The sequence below is a fragment of the Cavenderia fasciculata genome (genome assembly GCF_000203815.1).
Source record: "Cavenderia fasciculata unplaced genomic scaffold Scf_EU5ZYIE02H8LDV-5, whole genome shotgun sequence".
Classification (NCBI taxonomy): domain Eukaryota; phylum Evosea; class Eumycetozoa; order Acytosteliales; family Cavenderiaceae; genus Cavenderia; species Cavenderia fasciculata.
In genome coordinates, this window is record NW_004457639.1 from 1,809,789 (window position 1) to 1,824,584 (window position 14,796).

Here is a 14,796-nt window from a genome sequence, read left to right on the forward strand (position 1 = left end):
GTCAACTAGTAGTTGTGATGAGGTTCATCAGCCTTTTTTTCTTTCTATTTATCTTTCTTTTTTTTTTTTTAATACATTTGTAATAGTTCAAGATGTCTCGACTTGAAAGATTATTTACATTATTAGAGACAGGATCAAATACATCAGTTAGAAAAGCAGCAGCACAACAGATTGGTGAAGTACAAAGATTATTTCCACATGATCTTCAATCACTACTAGACAATTTACAGAAATATTTGGCATCTAACAAATGGGATACACGTATTGCTGCTGGTCAAGCAATTGAAGCTATAGCTTCAAATGTACCTCTATGGGATGCTAAAGCTGTATTACTTGAAAAAGAACAAGAATGGAAACAAGAATTAAAACAAGAACATACAACAACTTTAAAAGATGAAAAAGATAATAATAATAATAATAATAATGATATTTCAACAATTGATAATTCATCATCTTCAGAAATATTTGGATTTAAAGTTGAAGTAAAGATTGAAGAAGAAATGGCAACTGATGCATTACAAAAAAAGATACAACAATATTATCAACAAAATATACAAAATATAGCAACACCAGAGGAATTTGATCTTCAATTTGATTCATTTGACATTAACAAGGTATTAAAGAATGGTGCACCTTTATTAAGTTCTGGTGGATCAGAATATGATGAAGAGTTAAAGGAAAAGGATATGAATCTAGATCCAAAGGAATTATTGGAACGTCAAAGAAAGAGAATGAGAAAAAAGTTGGGTCTAGAAGAAATGCCAATCAGTATGGGATTTGCACCAGATGAATTATTAGATGTAGATGATCTAATTGTAAAAAAGGAATCAACCCAACAACAAGAAAAAAAAGATAATATTAGTGATGTATTGGATACAAGTGGTATGAGCAAACGAGAAAGAAATCTAGAAAAACGTAAAGCTAGAAATCAACAAAAAGAAAAACAACAAGATGGAAACAAAAGATTTAAACAAGTAAATGGAAAAGAAAAGGCTGGAACCACTGCAAATACAAAACAACATATAACAGAACAAGCTCAAAATTCTGATAAAATCGTTATGGAATCTGTTTTGGATGTCGAAAAGGCTTATAATCAAGATGAGTGGCCTTTTTCTTCTTTATATCAAGATTTAATTTTAGATTTATTCAAGTAAGCGAATAGAAAAATAGAAAAAAAAAAAAAGAATAATAATAATATTAATATTTTTTCTTTTTCTTTTCATATTTAGTCCAAATTGGGAAATTAGACATGGATCAGCTGTAGGATTAAGAGAAATTTGTAGAAAACATGGTGGAGGAGGAGGTATAACGATTTATACACCAAATGAAAAAATGGAAATTCAAAATACTCTTTGGTTGGAAGATTTTGCTATTAGATTATTATGTGTTATTGCTCTAGATAGATTTTGTGATTATGGTTCTGATCAAGTAAGTAGAAAAAAAAAAAATATAAATATTATTTATTTTCCTCTTTTTTATTTATTCCTCTTTTTTATTTTTTAGATTGTAGCACCAGTAAGAGAAACATGTGCACAAGTATTAGGATTGGTGGTAAAATATATGAATGAAACAAGTGTAGTAAAAGTATTACAAGTATTATTACAATTGAATGAAAGTAAACAATGGGAAGTTAGACATGGAGCATTACAAGGAATTAAATATGTAGTTGTCGTTAGATTGGATCTAGTTGATACCATATTACCACTTGTATTGGATGCCATTACATTGGGTTTAATGGATCGTGATGATGATGTTCGTGCAACAGCATCTGAAACATTCCAACCTTTGGCTCGTCATCTTGTTGCACCAAAATATATTGGTCGTCTTCCATCACTTTTAAATATTCTATGGGATATTCTTTTAGAATTGGATGATTTGGCAGTATCTACTGCATCTGTATTAAATCTCCTTTCGGATATCTATTCATTCCCAGAGATTCTACCAACGATTGCAGCAAATTCTTCCAATATTGGAACTCAAAATTCAAGTGTATTGGCTCATTTGGTACCTAGACTATACCCATTCTTTAGACATAATCTTTATACTGTTAGACAGAGTGCTGTAAAGACTGTACATCGACTCATCATGTCATCATCACCAGAAACCAAAACACATTGGTTACTTTCAATATTGGAACAATTGTTGCGTTATATATTTCAAAATATTCTACTAGAGGATCGAGATGATATTGTTGACTTGTCACTTTTAACTTGGTCTGAATTGATTTCAAGTTTTAATAGTTCAGTCATTAGAGGTGCTACTCTAACTTTTCTTGGTCAATGGATTACTCTATTGGCTACCAATCCTTCATCACCTTTAAATATCGATCTCTTACTATCAACTCCATCGTTGCGTAGTAAATTAGAAGTTACAACTCCAAATCAACTTAGGAAAAGAACTGCAAAACAACAACAACAGGAAGAATCAGTAGATTCTTCATCTTCTTCTACAACACCAATCAACAAGGACTATCATTTATCGACTAGAAACAAAATTATTGGTATTAAATCAATTGGATCATTGATAAGATGTTGGCCAATTGATTGTCTTGGAGAAATTCAAGAAATGTTTGGTCAAATGATAAAATCTACTGGTGCCATCCAAAAACATCTTGCTTGTCTAATAATGTCTGAATCTTATTACAACAACAATAATAATAATAATTCTTCTTCTACTTCTTCATTTGGATTATTAAATCAATCAATTGAAACATATTTATTTGAATCATTAGAATTGGCAGAACCAAATTTTTATTATTATGAATCAGATTCTGTGATTAGAGCAAAATTGTTGGCAGATTCAAAGATTTTGGCAAAGAGTTATCAAGGAGTTGGAGTTGTTGATTTTACTCAAGTTCAACATATTCAACAATGGATTGATGAAAATAATAATAATCTTTTAATATCATCAGAGACTATATTGCCACAATCACTATCATTGGTATCAGAAGTACATACCTATGCAATTGAATCGATTAAAGTTTCATTCCCACCACAACAATTACCAAAATTGGCATCTATTTTGGATCAATTAGAGGCAAGAAGAAAAACAACCATGGTTACACTTGGTTATATTGACAAGTTACAAAAGGAATATCATACAATGGTTCAAGGTGCAATGTCTGAACTTTTAATTGCTTCTCGTTCCATTCCAACAAAGATTACACCAGTCATTCGATCATTACTTCATTCAATTCGAAATCAAGAAGATTTTACCTATCAACAAAGAGCTTCATCTGCATTGGCTAGTCTTACATTACTTTCGGTTGCTCGTAAACCTTGTCCAAATGATAAGATTATTAAATCTCTATTTTCTATTCTTTGTGATGATCGTACTGATACTCCTCTTGCCCTATTACCAAACAAATCAAACAATTTGGATGAAACATTGGAACAACAAATATTTGGTAATCAACAATTAATGGATCAAGATGAAATTAAATTACTTCGACTTGGTAAACGAGGAGCAGTAGAATTTTTCAAATCACTATGTAATCAATTCAAATCGTCTCTATTTGAATCGGTTCCAATATTGTATGAATTGATTAGTCAACCAATATTACAAGTTTATCAAGAGACACAAGGTAGTGGTACATTTATGGATCAATTGGTAACAGATTATGATAGAATTCAATCAGTTATAGATTCTCTTTCATTACTTCGTACTGTGTTGCCACACATTGACAAGGAAATTAGTGATCATCTCCGTCAATTAATGCCAGCAGTATTTTATCTTGTTCAATTCCCAAATACTCCTCTTCAATATACAACCTCTTCTTGTATTGCCACCTATTGCAAGTCAATGACTCTAGATTCAATGCAAATGCTCATATCCACCACACTTCCACTGCTTGGTGATACCAAATCGCTAAAGAATCGTTTTGGTGCCATTCAAGCACTCGTTCAAGTACTTCGAGAGATGAATATGGAGGTGGTACCGTATATTGTATTCTTGACCATTCCAATCCTAGGTTGTATGAGTGATCCTGACCTCAATCTTAGAAAACAAGCATCCCTTTGTTTTGCTAGACTTGTAAAACTTATGCCACTTGAAAGTGGTGTACCAGATCCAGAAGGTCTAGATCCAGTATTGGTAGAAAAGAAAAAAAAGGAAAGAAAGTTTTTGGAACAATTATTGGATGGAAGCAAAGTGGAAAGTTATCCATTGCCAATGCGTATCAATACAGAACTCAGAAAATATCAACAAGATGGTGTCAATTGGTTGGCATTTCTCAACAAGTATCAATTACATGGTATATTGTGTGATGATATGGGTCTTGGTAAAACACTGCAAACCATTTGTATTGTGGCAGGTGATGATTATGATCGTGCTCAACAATTTAAACTTCATGGTACACCAAACTTTCAACCATTACCATCGTTGGTCATTTGTCCAAGTACTTTGGTTGGTCATTGGGTGAGTGAAATCAAAAAGTTTACAGACAATGAACAAATGCGACCACTTGCCTATTATGGTCCACCAAACGATCGTGCAGCTCTTCGCCAACAATTCCACAAACACAATGTTCTCATCATGTCGTATGAAGTGGTTCGTAACGACATTGAACACTTGGCAGCACTTACATTCAACTATTGTATCCTCGACGAAGGTCACATTATCAAAAATACAAAAACCAAAATGACCAAAGCAGTTAAACAAATCAATGCAAACCATCGTCTTATCCTATCTGGTACACCTATTCAAAATAATGTACTAGAGTTGTGGTCACTCTTTGACTTTTTAATGCCAGGTTTTTTGGGTACCGAACGTCAATTTGAAGAACTCTACTCTAAACCAATCCTAGCGAGCAAAGATCCAAAATGTACAGCCAAAGATCAAGAAGCTGGTGCATTGGCAATGGAAGCTCTTCATCGTCAAGTTTTACCTTTCCTATTGCGTCGTCTAAAAGAAAATGTATTGGCAGATCTACCACCAAAGATTATTCAAGATCGTTATTGTAAATTAAGTTGGCTTCAACAAAGACTTTATTCTTCCTTTTCACATAGTTCAAATAGAGATGAAATATCAAATGATCTACAAGATGGTGATGATGGCGATGATGAAGGAAAATCTAAAAAGAAAAGTGGAAAGTCTGCTAATCACATTTTCCAAGCTTTACAGTATCTTCGTAAACTATGTAGTCATCCCAAATTTGTATTCAATGCAAATCATCCACAATATCAAAAGATTGTAGACGAGATGGTACAAAAACGTTTACCAATCGACGTTCATTCAATTGAAAATGCACCAAAACTCACTTCACTAAGAGAACTCTTGTGGGAGTGTGGTATTGGAAAAGACGATGACAAGGAAAATGGTTTGGTTAAAAAGGAAAAAGATTCATTAGAGAATTTGGAAATTTCAACTCAACATCGATGTCTAATCTTTGCACAGACCAAGGCAATGTTGGATTGTGTCGAATCTGATTTGTTAAAGAAAATATTACCATCGGTTACCTATCTCAGAATGGATGGTGGTACTGAGCAAATGAAAAGACAAACCATTGTCAATCGATTCAATGCCGATCCCACCATTGACCTATTGTTACTCACCACTACAGTTGGTGGTTTGGGTCTCAATTTGACAGGTGCCGATACTGTTATCTTTTTAGAACACGATTGGAATCCAATGAAGGATCTTCAAGCCATGGACAGAGCTCATCGTATCGGACAAAAAAAGGTTGTCAATGTATATCGTCTTATCACTCAAGGCACCTTGGAAGAAAAGATTATGGGTCTTCAAAAATTCAAATTAAACATTGCCAATACCATCGTCAATCAAGAGAATCAATCACTTCAAACAATGTCTACCAATGAATTACTTAATCTTTTCGATTACAATGAACAAGAACAACAACAACAACAGCAACAAGATGGTGCAGGTATTGATAGTTTGACAGGTGAAATTACAAATCAAGCTGGACAAAAGAAAAAATCATCTACCAAACAAGGTGGTTTACAAAGTGTTTTGGATAGTCTTGGTGAACTTTGGGATGAAAAACAATATCAAGAAGAATTTAATATTAATAATTTTATAAGTCAACTTTAAAGAGAAAAGGGTTAAAGTAAAATAAATCAAATAATTTTTATTATAAATTTATTTGATCACAAAATATTTCTTTGTTTAATTGATAATACCTTTATCAATTTTGTGTAAAGTCTATAAAAAGAGTTGTTTCCCAAATAAAAAAATGGAAAAGAGGAAATAAAAATGCCTTTTTTTGCCTTGTTTGAAAGTTGGTCCATTCAATTTTGAAATGATTTCTTATTTAAAAGAAATCTCTTTTTGTTTTTGAATGGGGATTAGAAGAGTTCTATATAAAAATGAATATTTGGTTGATTGATTGATGAGGGGAGGTTGGAATATTTTTTTATACAAATTAATTTACATTATAATACATCCAGTTCCACAAATATCACATCCTCCACATCCTCCATCAATATTATAAAACATTTCAACCTATATAAAATTTAATAGAGAGAGAAAGATATAATTGGTTAGAGAGATTTTGTATTTTTTTTTTCTTTGTTTTTTTTAATTTTTTTACCTTTGAATCATTGGTTAATTTTAAAGTTGATAATATTCTTTTATCATATTTTGGTGATAATCCTTTATGTTTGATATGAATCTAATAAAAAGGAAAAAATTTAATAATCTATTCAAATTAATTTGTTTGATTGTTTTTTTTTGTTGATTTTTTTACAATTTGAGAAGTAGGAGGAGCACCAAGTCTTTTTTGGATTAAACCTTTTAATTGAAAGATGGTAGTATTATCTACCTTGCAATCAATTAAAATGGTCTTGTCAAGAGGAGCACAATAAATTTTCATTTTAAAATAAATAAATAAATAATATAAAGAAAGAGAAGAGAGAAAGAAATAGATAATCAAATATTTGTTATATTTCTTATTTTAAAATGATACAAAAATACATAATTATTTAATTAAAAAAAACAAAAGATTGATATTGTTTTTTTTTTGGTTATATGTGAACAGACTGTGATACGAAAGTAGGAAAAGGAAAAAAAAACAAAAAATGTGCAAAGTTGTGTGTGTCGTTGGTCCTTTATAGGGAAAAGAAAAAAAAAAGGATGATGTCGGATGATACAAAAAAAGTATCTAATTTATTGGTTTTGAAAAGAATAAATAAAAGAGAATGGTTGGTGGTTTTGAATTTACTACTTTGTTGTTGTGGTTGTTGTTGTGTATGAATGAATTGAAAAATGATCCGCATCAACCTTGTATATTTAAATCAGTTGGTTCCACCTCACAATGTTCAACAACAACAATAATAGTCACCTATTTTTTGCAACAACCAATTGCATTTTATAAAATTGAAAAAGCCGACAGGAAACATGAAGAAACGTTTTACTTTTTTAAGATTAATGTCAAGATTCTTATTGCCATGTTTGACTTTTTAGGGAAACCATAGTTTTTGAGATTTAAAAAGTTTTTGTTTTTTTAGGCAGATCCATGCGCTTGATATCGTCAAACATCAGATTCAACCCAGCAGTTGAACTTGAATCTTTCATTTTCTTTCTTTTGTTAAATTATCATCCAATAATCATCCTTTGAACATCGATAGATACATAGATTTAAATCATAAAATAATTATAAAATTGTAAGACTTTTTGTTTTTTTTTTTTTTTTTTTTTAAAAACCTCTTTACACTTTACTGTTTTTTTTACACTTAACAAAATATAATAAAATCATTAATTAATTAATACGGTAAAGTAATGATTGAATGAATTAATGGATATTAAAAAATTAATTGATTTTTTCAAAAGGTCCAGATCCATGGATCTTCAAAGATCGATTTTGAAGTTCAGGTTTGGTTGTTTTTTTTTTTTTTTATAAATTCATTTTTGGTCTTTTCAAAAAATTTGAATGGGTTTTGATGGTGAGTTTAGAGGGCTTTTGATGTTCAATATTATATTATATACATTCATACACAAGACATCAATCAATCAACAAGGTAGATTAAATATACAATCAACCAAGTTTAATATAATCTATCTATCAATCAATCAATCATAATGTAGGTCATATAAATATAATATATATATATAAAAGTCAGACAATAAAATACACATGTCACATATGATCATGTGACATTAATGATTATTAATATTCATTCAATTCAATTCAATAATAGAATTATGATAAAGAAATAATATATAAAACAGAGATTAGATAATAGAATAATAATAAATAATAAGAAGAAGAAAATGAATAACGGATTACATAAATTATTTCAATCAGTTATGAATATCAATAACCAAAATCAACAACAACAAGATGGTGAACAACAGCAACAAGAGACATCTACATCTACTACAACAACTACAACTACAAATGAAGATGAGAATAATGTAATGAGATTCTTTAACAAGTTGACACCACCAACAACTAATCCAACAACAACAACAACAAATACACAACAACCATCACCACCTATTGAACAACAACAACAACAACAAGAAATGTTAACACCATCAAAGAAACCATTAAAATCATCAATTGGAGGAGGTGTATTACCAAAGTATGTAAACCCAAACTCTTACAACTCTTTATTCTTTTCATTTTATTTACTTTTTACTTCTTTTTTTTTTTTTACTTTAGTTTAAGTTTTGAACAATCAAATAATATTACAACAAGTCATAATGGAGTTTATTTAAATGGAAATGAAATTACAATTGATCAATCAATAGCAATGAAATATATTTCAGATTTGGAGAGTCAAACGATAACCATTATTCCATCGTCATTAAAATATCTTTGGGGAAGATTGATATCGGTCAACAATAATTACATTTGCTATGCTGTCAAGGGTGAAAAGATACGTGTACTTGAAAGATCGAGTTCACAAAAGGCACTGATTAAAGATATCGTTGGTACAATCACTGACATGCAATTCTTTAACGACCAGTCCAATCTATTGGCCTGTGTCACTGATAGTGGAGCACTCTATGTCTATGACATTGAATCAAATCCATCAACTGCCGGTGCCATCTCTACTCAACTGTGTCTCTTTTCTACGACTGCAGTCTCTGCCGATGTTAACCCACAAATGTTGCCCAAGGTATGTTGGTGTGGTCCAACACGAATTGCCATTGGAGGAAGTGGAGTGGCTGCTCTCAGTATAGTTGACTTTTCAACATCACAACAACAACCATCCATCCTCTCGATCGCCGTACAAGCCGGTGCCAATATCAATGCTCTTGCATACAATCCATCCAACTCTATTCTCGCATACGGTGGTGCAAATGGATCGGTTGGATTGATCGACCTCAATGCCACCTCGCTAAAGAGTAGCACAACATCATTGTCAACAGAAGAGATTCACTTTGTATCGTTTATTGGACAAGGAGATCATTTGATTGTAGCAAGTCGTGGTAATCGTGACATATCAGTGGTCAAGATTGACGGTTGGAAAGTTGTACAAAAGGTTACCATCCAAAATGGAGGTGACCAACCATGTCTATTAAATTCAGTAGATCAATACCTATTTGTCATTCATACTGGTTGTTCAAGAGGTTATGTTTTACATTTTGATCAACAATTAGAACAACAACAATCGACCTCCGAGACAACTCCACACTTTGATTATATTACAGAGTTTGATGTTAAAAAGCCAGTACTTAGTTACACTGTAAAATCAATCACATCGACTCCAGTCGCCCGTACTTCAATGCGTGAAGAGAGAAAGGAAAAGAAATTTACAATCTATTCTGTTCAAGGTCATGCTATCCTCTTTCACAGTATCCAACTATCTCAAGCCTATTTGGAATCTGATATTTATAATGATAGAGATGGTCAAACTATTGGTCAAAAATTAACCGCTGCCACCTCTGTCGCTGTTTCATCTCCACCATTACCACCAGCAACAACCGAACAAGATATATTGGAATTGCTCACACCAGGAAAATTACTTGTAAATATTCCTTCATCTCCACCACCAGTATCACTTCCAGATCCAACCAAAGATTTGAAAGATTTATTATCCTCTACTACAACAAATGTTTCATCGCTAAAGTCTCATGTTGAAGTTAATATTTCTCCAGAAAATGGTGATGAAAAATCGATACCATCACCATCCTCCTCGTCCAACAAAAAGAAAAAGGTACCAAAATCTCAATTAACCAAACAGCATCCATCAAGTGAATTGTTACCTTCACCAAAATCATCAGTCTCTCCAAGTATTTCAGAATCAGACTTGACATCTGTTGATCAATTACTTAGTCCTGCTAGTTTGGTTAATCAAACTACTTCTCCAACAATCACAAAAAAAAATAATAACGGTACTTCATCACCACAACCAATTAAAAAGGAAAAGGAATTGACATCAGCAACTACTACAACTACAACAACATCACCACCAGTTTCTGTTAAACCAAAATCAAAAACACCATCGATTAGACCAACACCACTTCAAATTCCAACTGTTAACCCGCCAAGTAGTAGTGGTGGTAGTAGTCTTAGTCTTTCTAATCAATCAATTCTACCAACAACAGTACAACCGATTCAACCAACAATTCAATCAACAAATCAACAACCAAGTCCAACTCTTCAAGCTTCTCCAATTATTACAAGTACTCCTCCTCCACCACAACAATCAACTACTACTATAGTAGATCCAATTGTATCATCATCATCATCATCAAAGTCAACTTCAACTTCTTCAATTGATGAACAAATGATTACAAATTTAATTCAAACTACAATTAAAAGTAATCTTGAAAAGATGGTAAAAAAGGAAGTTGTACCAGTACTATATAGTCTTGAAAAGTCATTGGGTGTAACTTTTGAACAATTGGTTGGAAAGATTGTACAAGAATCTGTTAAAAAGATTGGAACAAAGTCTGAATCTATTCTAAAGACTAGTTTGGATGGATTGAATTCTCAGCTCAAAACATCAACCGTCACTGAAGCCATCGAATCTACGATCAAGCAACAGATTGAAGCTGTATTTTTAGAATATTTTGGACAAGTTTTGGTACCAGGATTTGAAAAGTCTTGTATGACCATGTTTAAGCACATCTCGGTTGTGTTTGAACGTGGACTTGTCGAAAGTAGTCAGCAATTCCAACTTTCACTACAAGCCCAACAACTTGCCAGTCAAGTAGCTCTCACTGAACAACTCAAACAACAAAAGGAATCAACCGATCTCATTTTGAATGGTCTATTGCAACAACAACAACAAATGCAAACCGATATGAAACAACTGATGAATATTATTCAATTCCAACAACATCAATTACAACAACAACAACATCAAACAAGTGCACCATCAGTATTCCCAACTTCTACCAATAATAATAATATGTCATCACCACATCAAAATATGATGAATCTTTATAATAGTCCAGGTCAACAACAACAACAACAACCAAATGCATCAATGTTTCCTCAACATTTAGGATTTCAACAACAACAACCTCAACAACCTCAACAAACATTTTCACCAACCATCAAACCAGTATCATCATTAATTTATCCAGAATTGAAAATATTTATTGAATCTGGAGATTATTCGAGTGCCTTTAACTTTGCATTGAATGCATCAAACTTGACCATGGTAGTTGACCTCTGTTCAGTATTGGATCCAACCGAGGTGTATGGACGCAAGAACCTTCAAAACCCAACCATCATTTCATTGATCCAACAACTATCATTTGACCTCAACAATGAAACCGACCTCAAATTGAAATGGATCAAGGAGAGTATCTTTCAATTGGACCCAAATCATACCTCTATCGCCGAGATTGTTAGAAAAGTCTTGCTACCAATTAAATTAAAAATAGAATCTCAACCCCATATCTTGGCTAAAGAATATTATACTCATCCTATACTTTCAGCTTTAAAAATAATTTTAAAATAAATAAATAAAGACCAAAGGTTAGGTTGTGTGAAATTCACAATCAAAACGAATTTTTGTATATGAAAGGGTAACGAAAAAAAATAGAAATTTTTTAATAATCAAACGAAAGAGCGAATCTTCAAAGACATGAAAGTATAGTTTAGTTTACTCACATCACAACACCCTCACCCCCTCTATATTACCAATCTATACTCTTTAAAAAGAGTTTGAACCATTATATGTCATCAAAGAATGTATCAGATACAAACCCAAAAACAATGTCAACCACTTCTTCCGCTTCTTCAAAGTCAAATATAGCAAATAGTAGTAGTACTGATGAACCTCCATCATCATCTAATAATAATAATAAGACTACCACAGGAGCAGCAACAACAATAACCAATATGACAAGACAGAGTACAACAACCAAACCAACACAAAGAGCAAATGTAAATCCATCACCAATGATCAATACAGTATATATACCACAACCACCACCACCATCGACAATAGTAACAAGACCAATGTATGCAAGTTCTCAACTTAGACCAACTATTCCACCATCACTGTCGTCAAGTACTCTGACAAAACCGACGACCAACACAATGATAATGAACTCCTCTAAACCTATGGGTGTACCAACAACAACAACATCAACGGCTCCGAGAACTGTATCCACTCCATGTACTGGAAAGTGTTGTGTTGGACCGAGACCTCTAAATGGACAATCGACCACTTATTCATCAGTGTCACCCTATAGACCACCAAATACAATTGCAAGACAGTCGGTCTCTTCTCCTCCCCCTCCTTATTCAAAACCAACAACAATGAGTTCACCTGTAGGAAATAATACTGCCTATAGTTATAAATCAATCCCAAACAACAATAGTAATAACAACATGGTCAATAGAGCACCCCCTTTACCACCAACATCAATAGTACCAAATAATAAGCCTATCATCCCACCATCGACACAATCATCTCATTATATACAACAACAACAAAGTTTATCAAAATCGATGCCAGCTGTTCCAAATGTTTATACTCCTCCACCTCCCCCTCCTTCCTCACTTTATCAAAATCCTCAAACCAATTCAACAAAATCAAAACCATTAGCGGCTACTGCTACTGCTACTGCTGCTGCTGTTGTTTCGTCAATTGAAAGACCAGTAGCAACTAAAAATATAGTAGCGATAAACTATAATAATCTTTCAGTGGTTGATGGAAAATATCTAAAAACAGAAGCATCACCAAGACTCTACCATTGTATACCTGCACCAAATGTAAACATTGTCGAAAACAATCGTGGCAGTGATGTACCAATGAGCTTGGAATATATTTTGGACCTTCCCATTCTACATGATGAACCATCATCAAAATCAAATCCCACTTGGGGTCGTTTAATTTTAGATGCTCTAAGAAGAGTTGCAACAAATCAAAAAGCTACCAGAGTATGTTTCTATCTATATATTAGAATTTGATCAATTGATAATAATTATCTTTCTCTATTTCCTTTCAAAAAGATAACAGAAAGATTAAAATTGGATCAAATGAACAAGGATCATGAATCAAAATCACCACAAGATAAAATGGATTGGAAGAATGGATTATTAAATGATGCTCAATATCAATATTTACTCCAAGTGCTATCAAACAATGTAGATTTTCCTTCTGCAAGTCAAGTGGGTTATAAATATGCAAATGATACATCTGCATCAATACCTCTTCAATACAATAATAATTTATATCAAACTCATCAACCATCAATCCAACATACTATACAACAAACATTTCAACAACATCACCAACCTCCTCCTCCACAACCTATTACAACACCTATTCCAATTCAAATTCAAACTCCAGTTCAAATTCCAAAGACTCCAAAAGCTCCAACTCAAAACAAGTTGACTTCTTCTTCTTCTTCCTCTACTACTAGTACAACAACAACAACAATAACACCACCACCTAAATTACAGACAACAACAGTTCCAACATTAAATACTTCTCATCAAACTATTGTTGCTCCACCTGTTTTGCCAATTACACACCAACAAACATCTACTTCAAAACCACAGAGTATTTATTATCAAAGCCAACCATCTCCTTCGTCAGATGTTTCCTCTCCACCTTCTCCACACACTCAACAACAACAACAACAACCTTTACCAATTCAACAACAAACTTTACCAATCCAAGAGCACCAACAATATGTTAAACATCAACCACCACAGCACCAACAACAACCTCAACAACAACCTATTCAACAACCTATTCAATCGCAACAACAAATACCAACAATTGAATATCAATTTCAGCCACTGGAAATTAATTTTGATCATTATATTCCACCGCCTACAACAATTTTATCAAACGATAATGAGGCAATATATAATTATGATTCAACCATTTCAACCGATTCTTCTTCAAATAATACACCAAATATAGATCAATCATATGATACTATGAACACCAACCACCTTGTAGATAGTAGTACAACAACAACGACAACAACTGAACATTTTCACATTATACAACAACCCGACAATTCTACTTCTACAGATTTTACACAATCTCATATTTTAAATGGAGATACTATATCACTTTCATCTTCAGTCTCTTCACCAGAATTAAATGATCATCATATGGTAGGTCAAAATTTTGACATTGGAATGATAATGGAAATCATCAATGCTCCACTTTCAACCACCAAAAAGAGAAAGTTGGATGATTTGGGCGGTATCATTGATGATTCTCCGACACATTTGTATGCAACAACTGACTGTTATGATAATTATTGTCCAATCTCTTATCCTTCAGGTGGCTTTAGCCCCTCAAATGGTTAAAAAAAAAAAAAGAATAAATTGGTAAAAAATGTAAATTTTTCCATTATCGAAAATATTATTTTATTACTTTTTATTATTATTATTATTATTATTAT

The 14,796-nt window shown here is 32.5% G+C and overlaps 4 protein-coding genes across 4 annotated transcripts; 3 read left to right on the forward strand and 1 right to left on the reverse strand.

The window, feature by feature from the left end:
- Window positions 1-92: 92 nt before the first annotated feature.
- Window positions 93-6,048, forward strand: DFA_10589 (SNF2-related domain-containing protein; the record flags this gene model as incomplete). Its single annotated transcript, XM_004354441.1, has 3 exons — window positions 93-1,150; window positions 1,230-1,428; window positions 1,504-6,048. 3 exons carry the CDS (start codon window positions 93-95, stop codon window positions 6,046-6,048), a joined length of 5,802 nt encoding a protein of 1,933 aa, XP_004354493.1.
- Window positions 6,049-6,264: 216 nt separating this feature from the next.
- DFA_10590 (uncharacterized protein) lies at window positions 6,265-6,829 on the reverse strand (the record flags this gene model as incomplete). Its single annotated transcript, XM_004354442.1, has 4 exons — window positions 6,265-6,313; window positions 6,389-6,459; window positions 6,548-6,628; window positions 6,704-6,829. 4 exons carry the CDS (start codon window positions 6,827-6,829, stop codon window positions 6,265-6,267), a joined length of 327 nt encoding a protein of 108 aa, XP_004354494.1.
- Window positions 6,830-8,226: 1,397 nt separating this feature from the next.
- DFA_10591 (uncharacterized protein) lies at window positions 8,227-11,879 on the forward strand (the record flags this gene model as incomplete). Its single annotated transcript, XM_004354443.1, has 2 exons — window positions 8,227-8,540; window positions 8,621-11,879. The coding sequence occupies 2 exons, from the start codon at window positions 8,227-8,229 to the stop codon at window positions 11,877-11,879; spliced, it is 3,573 nt and encodes a 1,190-aa protein (XP_004354495.1).
- Window positions 11,880-12,136: 257 nt separating this feature from the next.
- On the forward strand, window positions 12,137-14,701 carry DFA_10592 (uncharacterized protein; the record flags this gene model as incomplete). Its single annotated transcript, XM_004354444.1, has 2 exons — window positions 12,137-13,309; window positions 13,382-14,701. 2 exons carry the CDS (start codon window positions 12,137-12,139, stop codon window positions 14,699-14,701), a joined length of 2,493 nt encoding a protein of 830 aa, XP_004354496.1.
- Window positions 14,702-14,796: the final 95 nt, after the last annotated feature.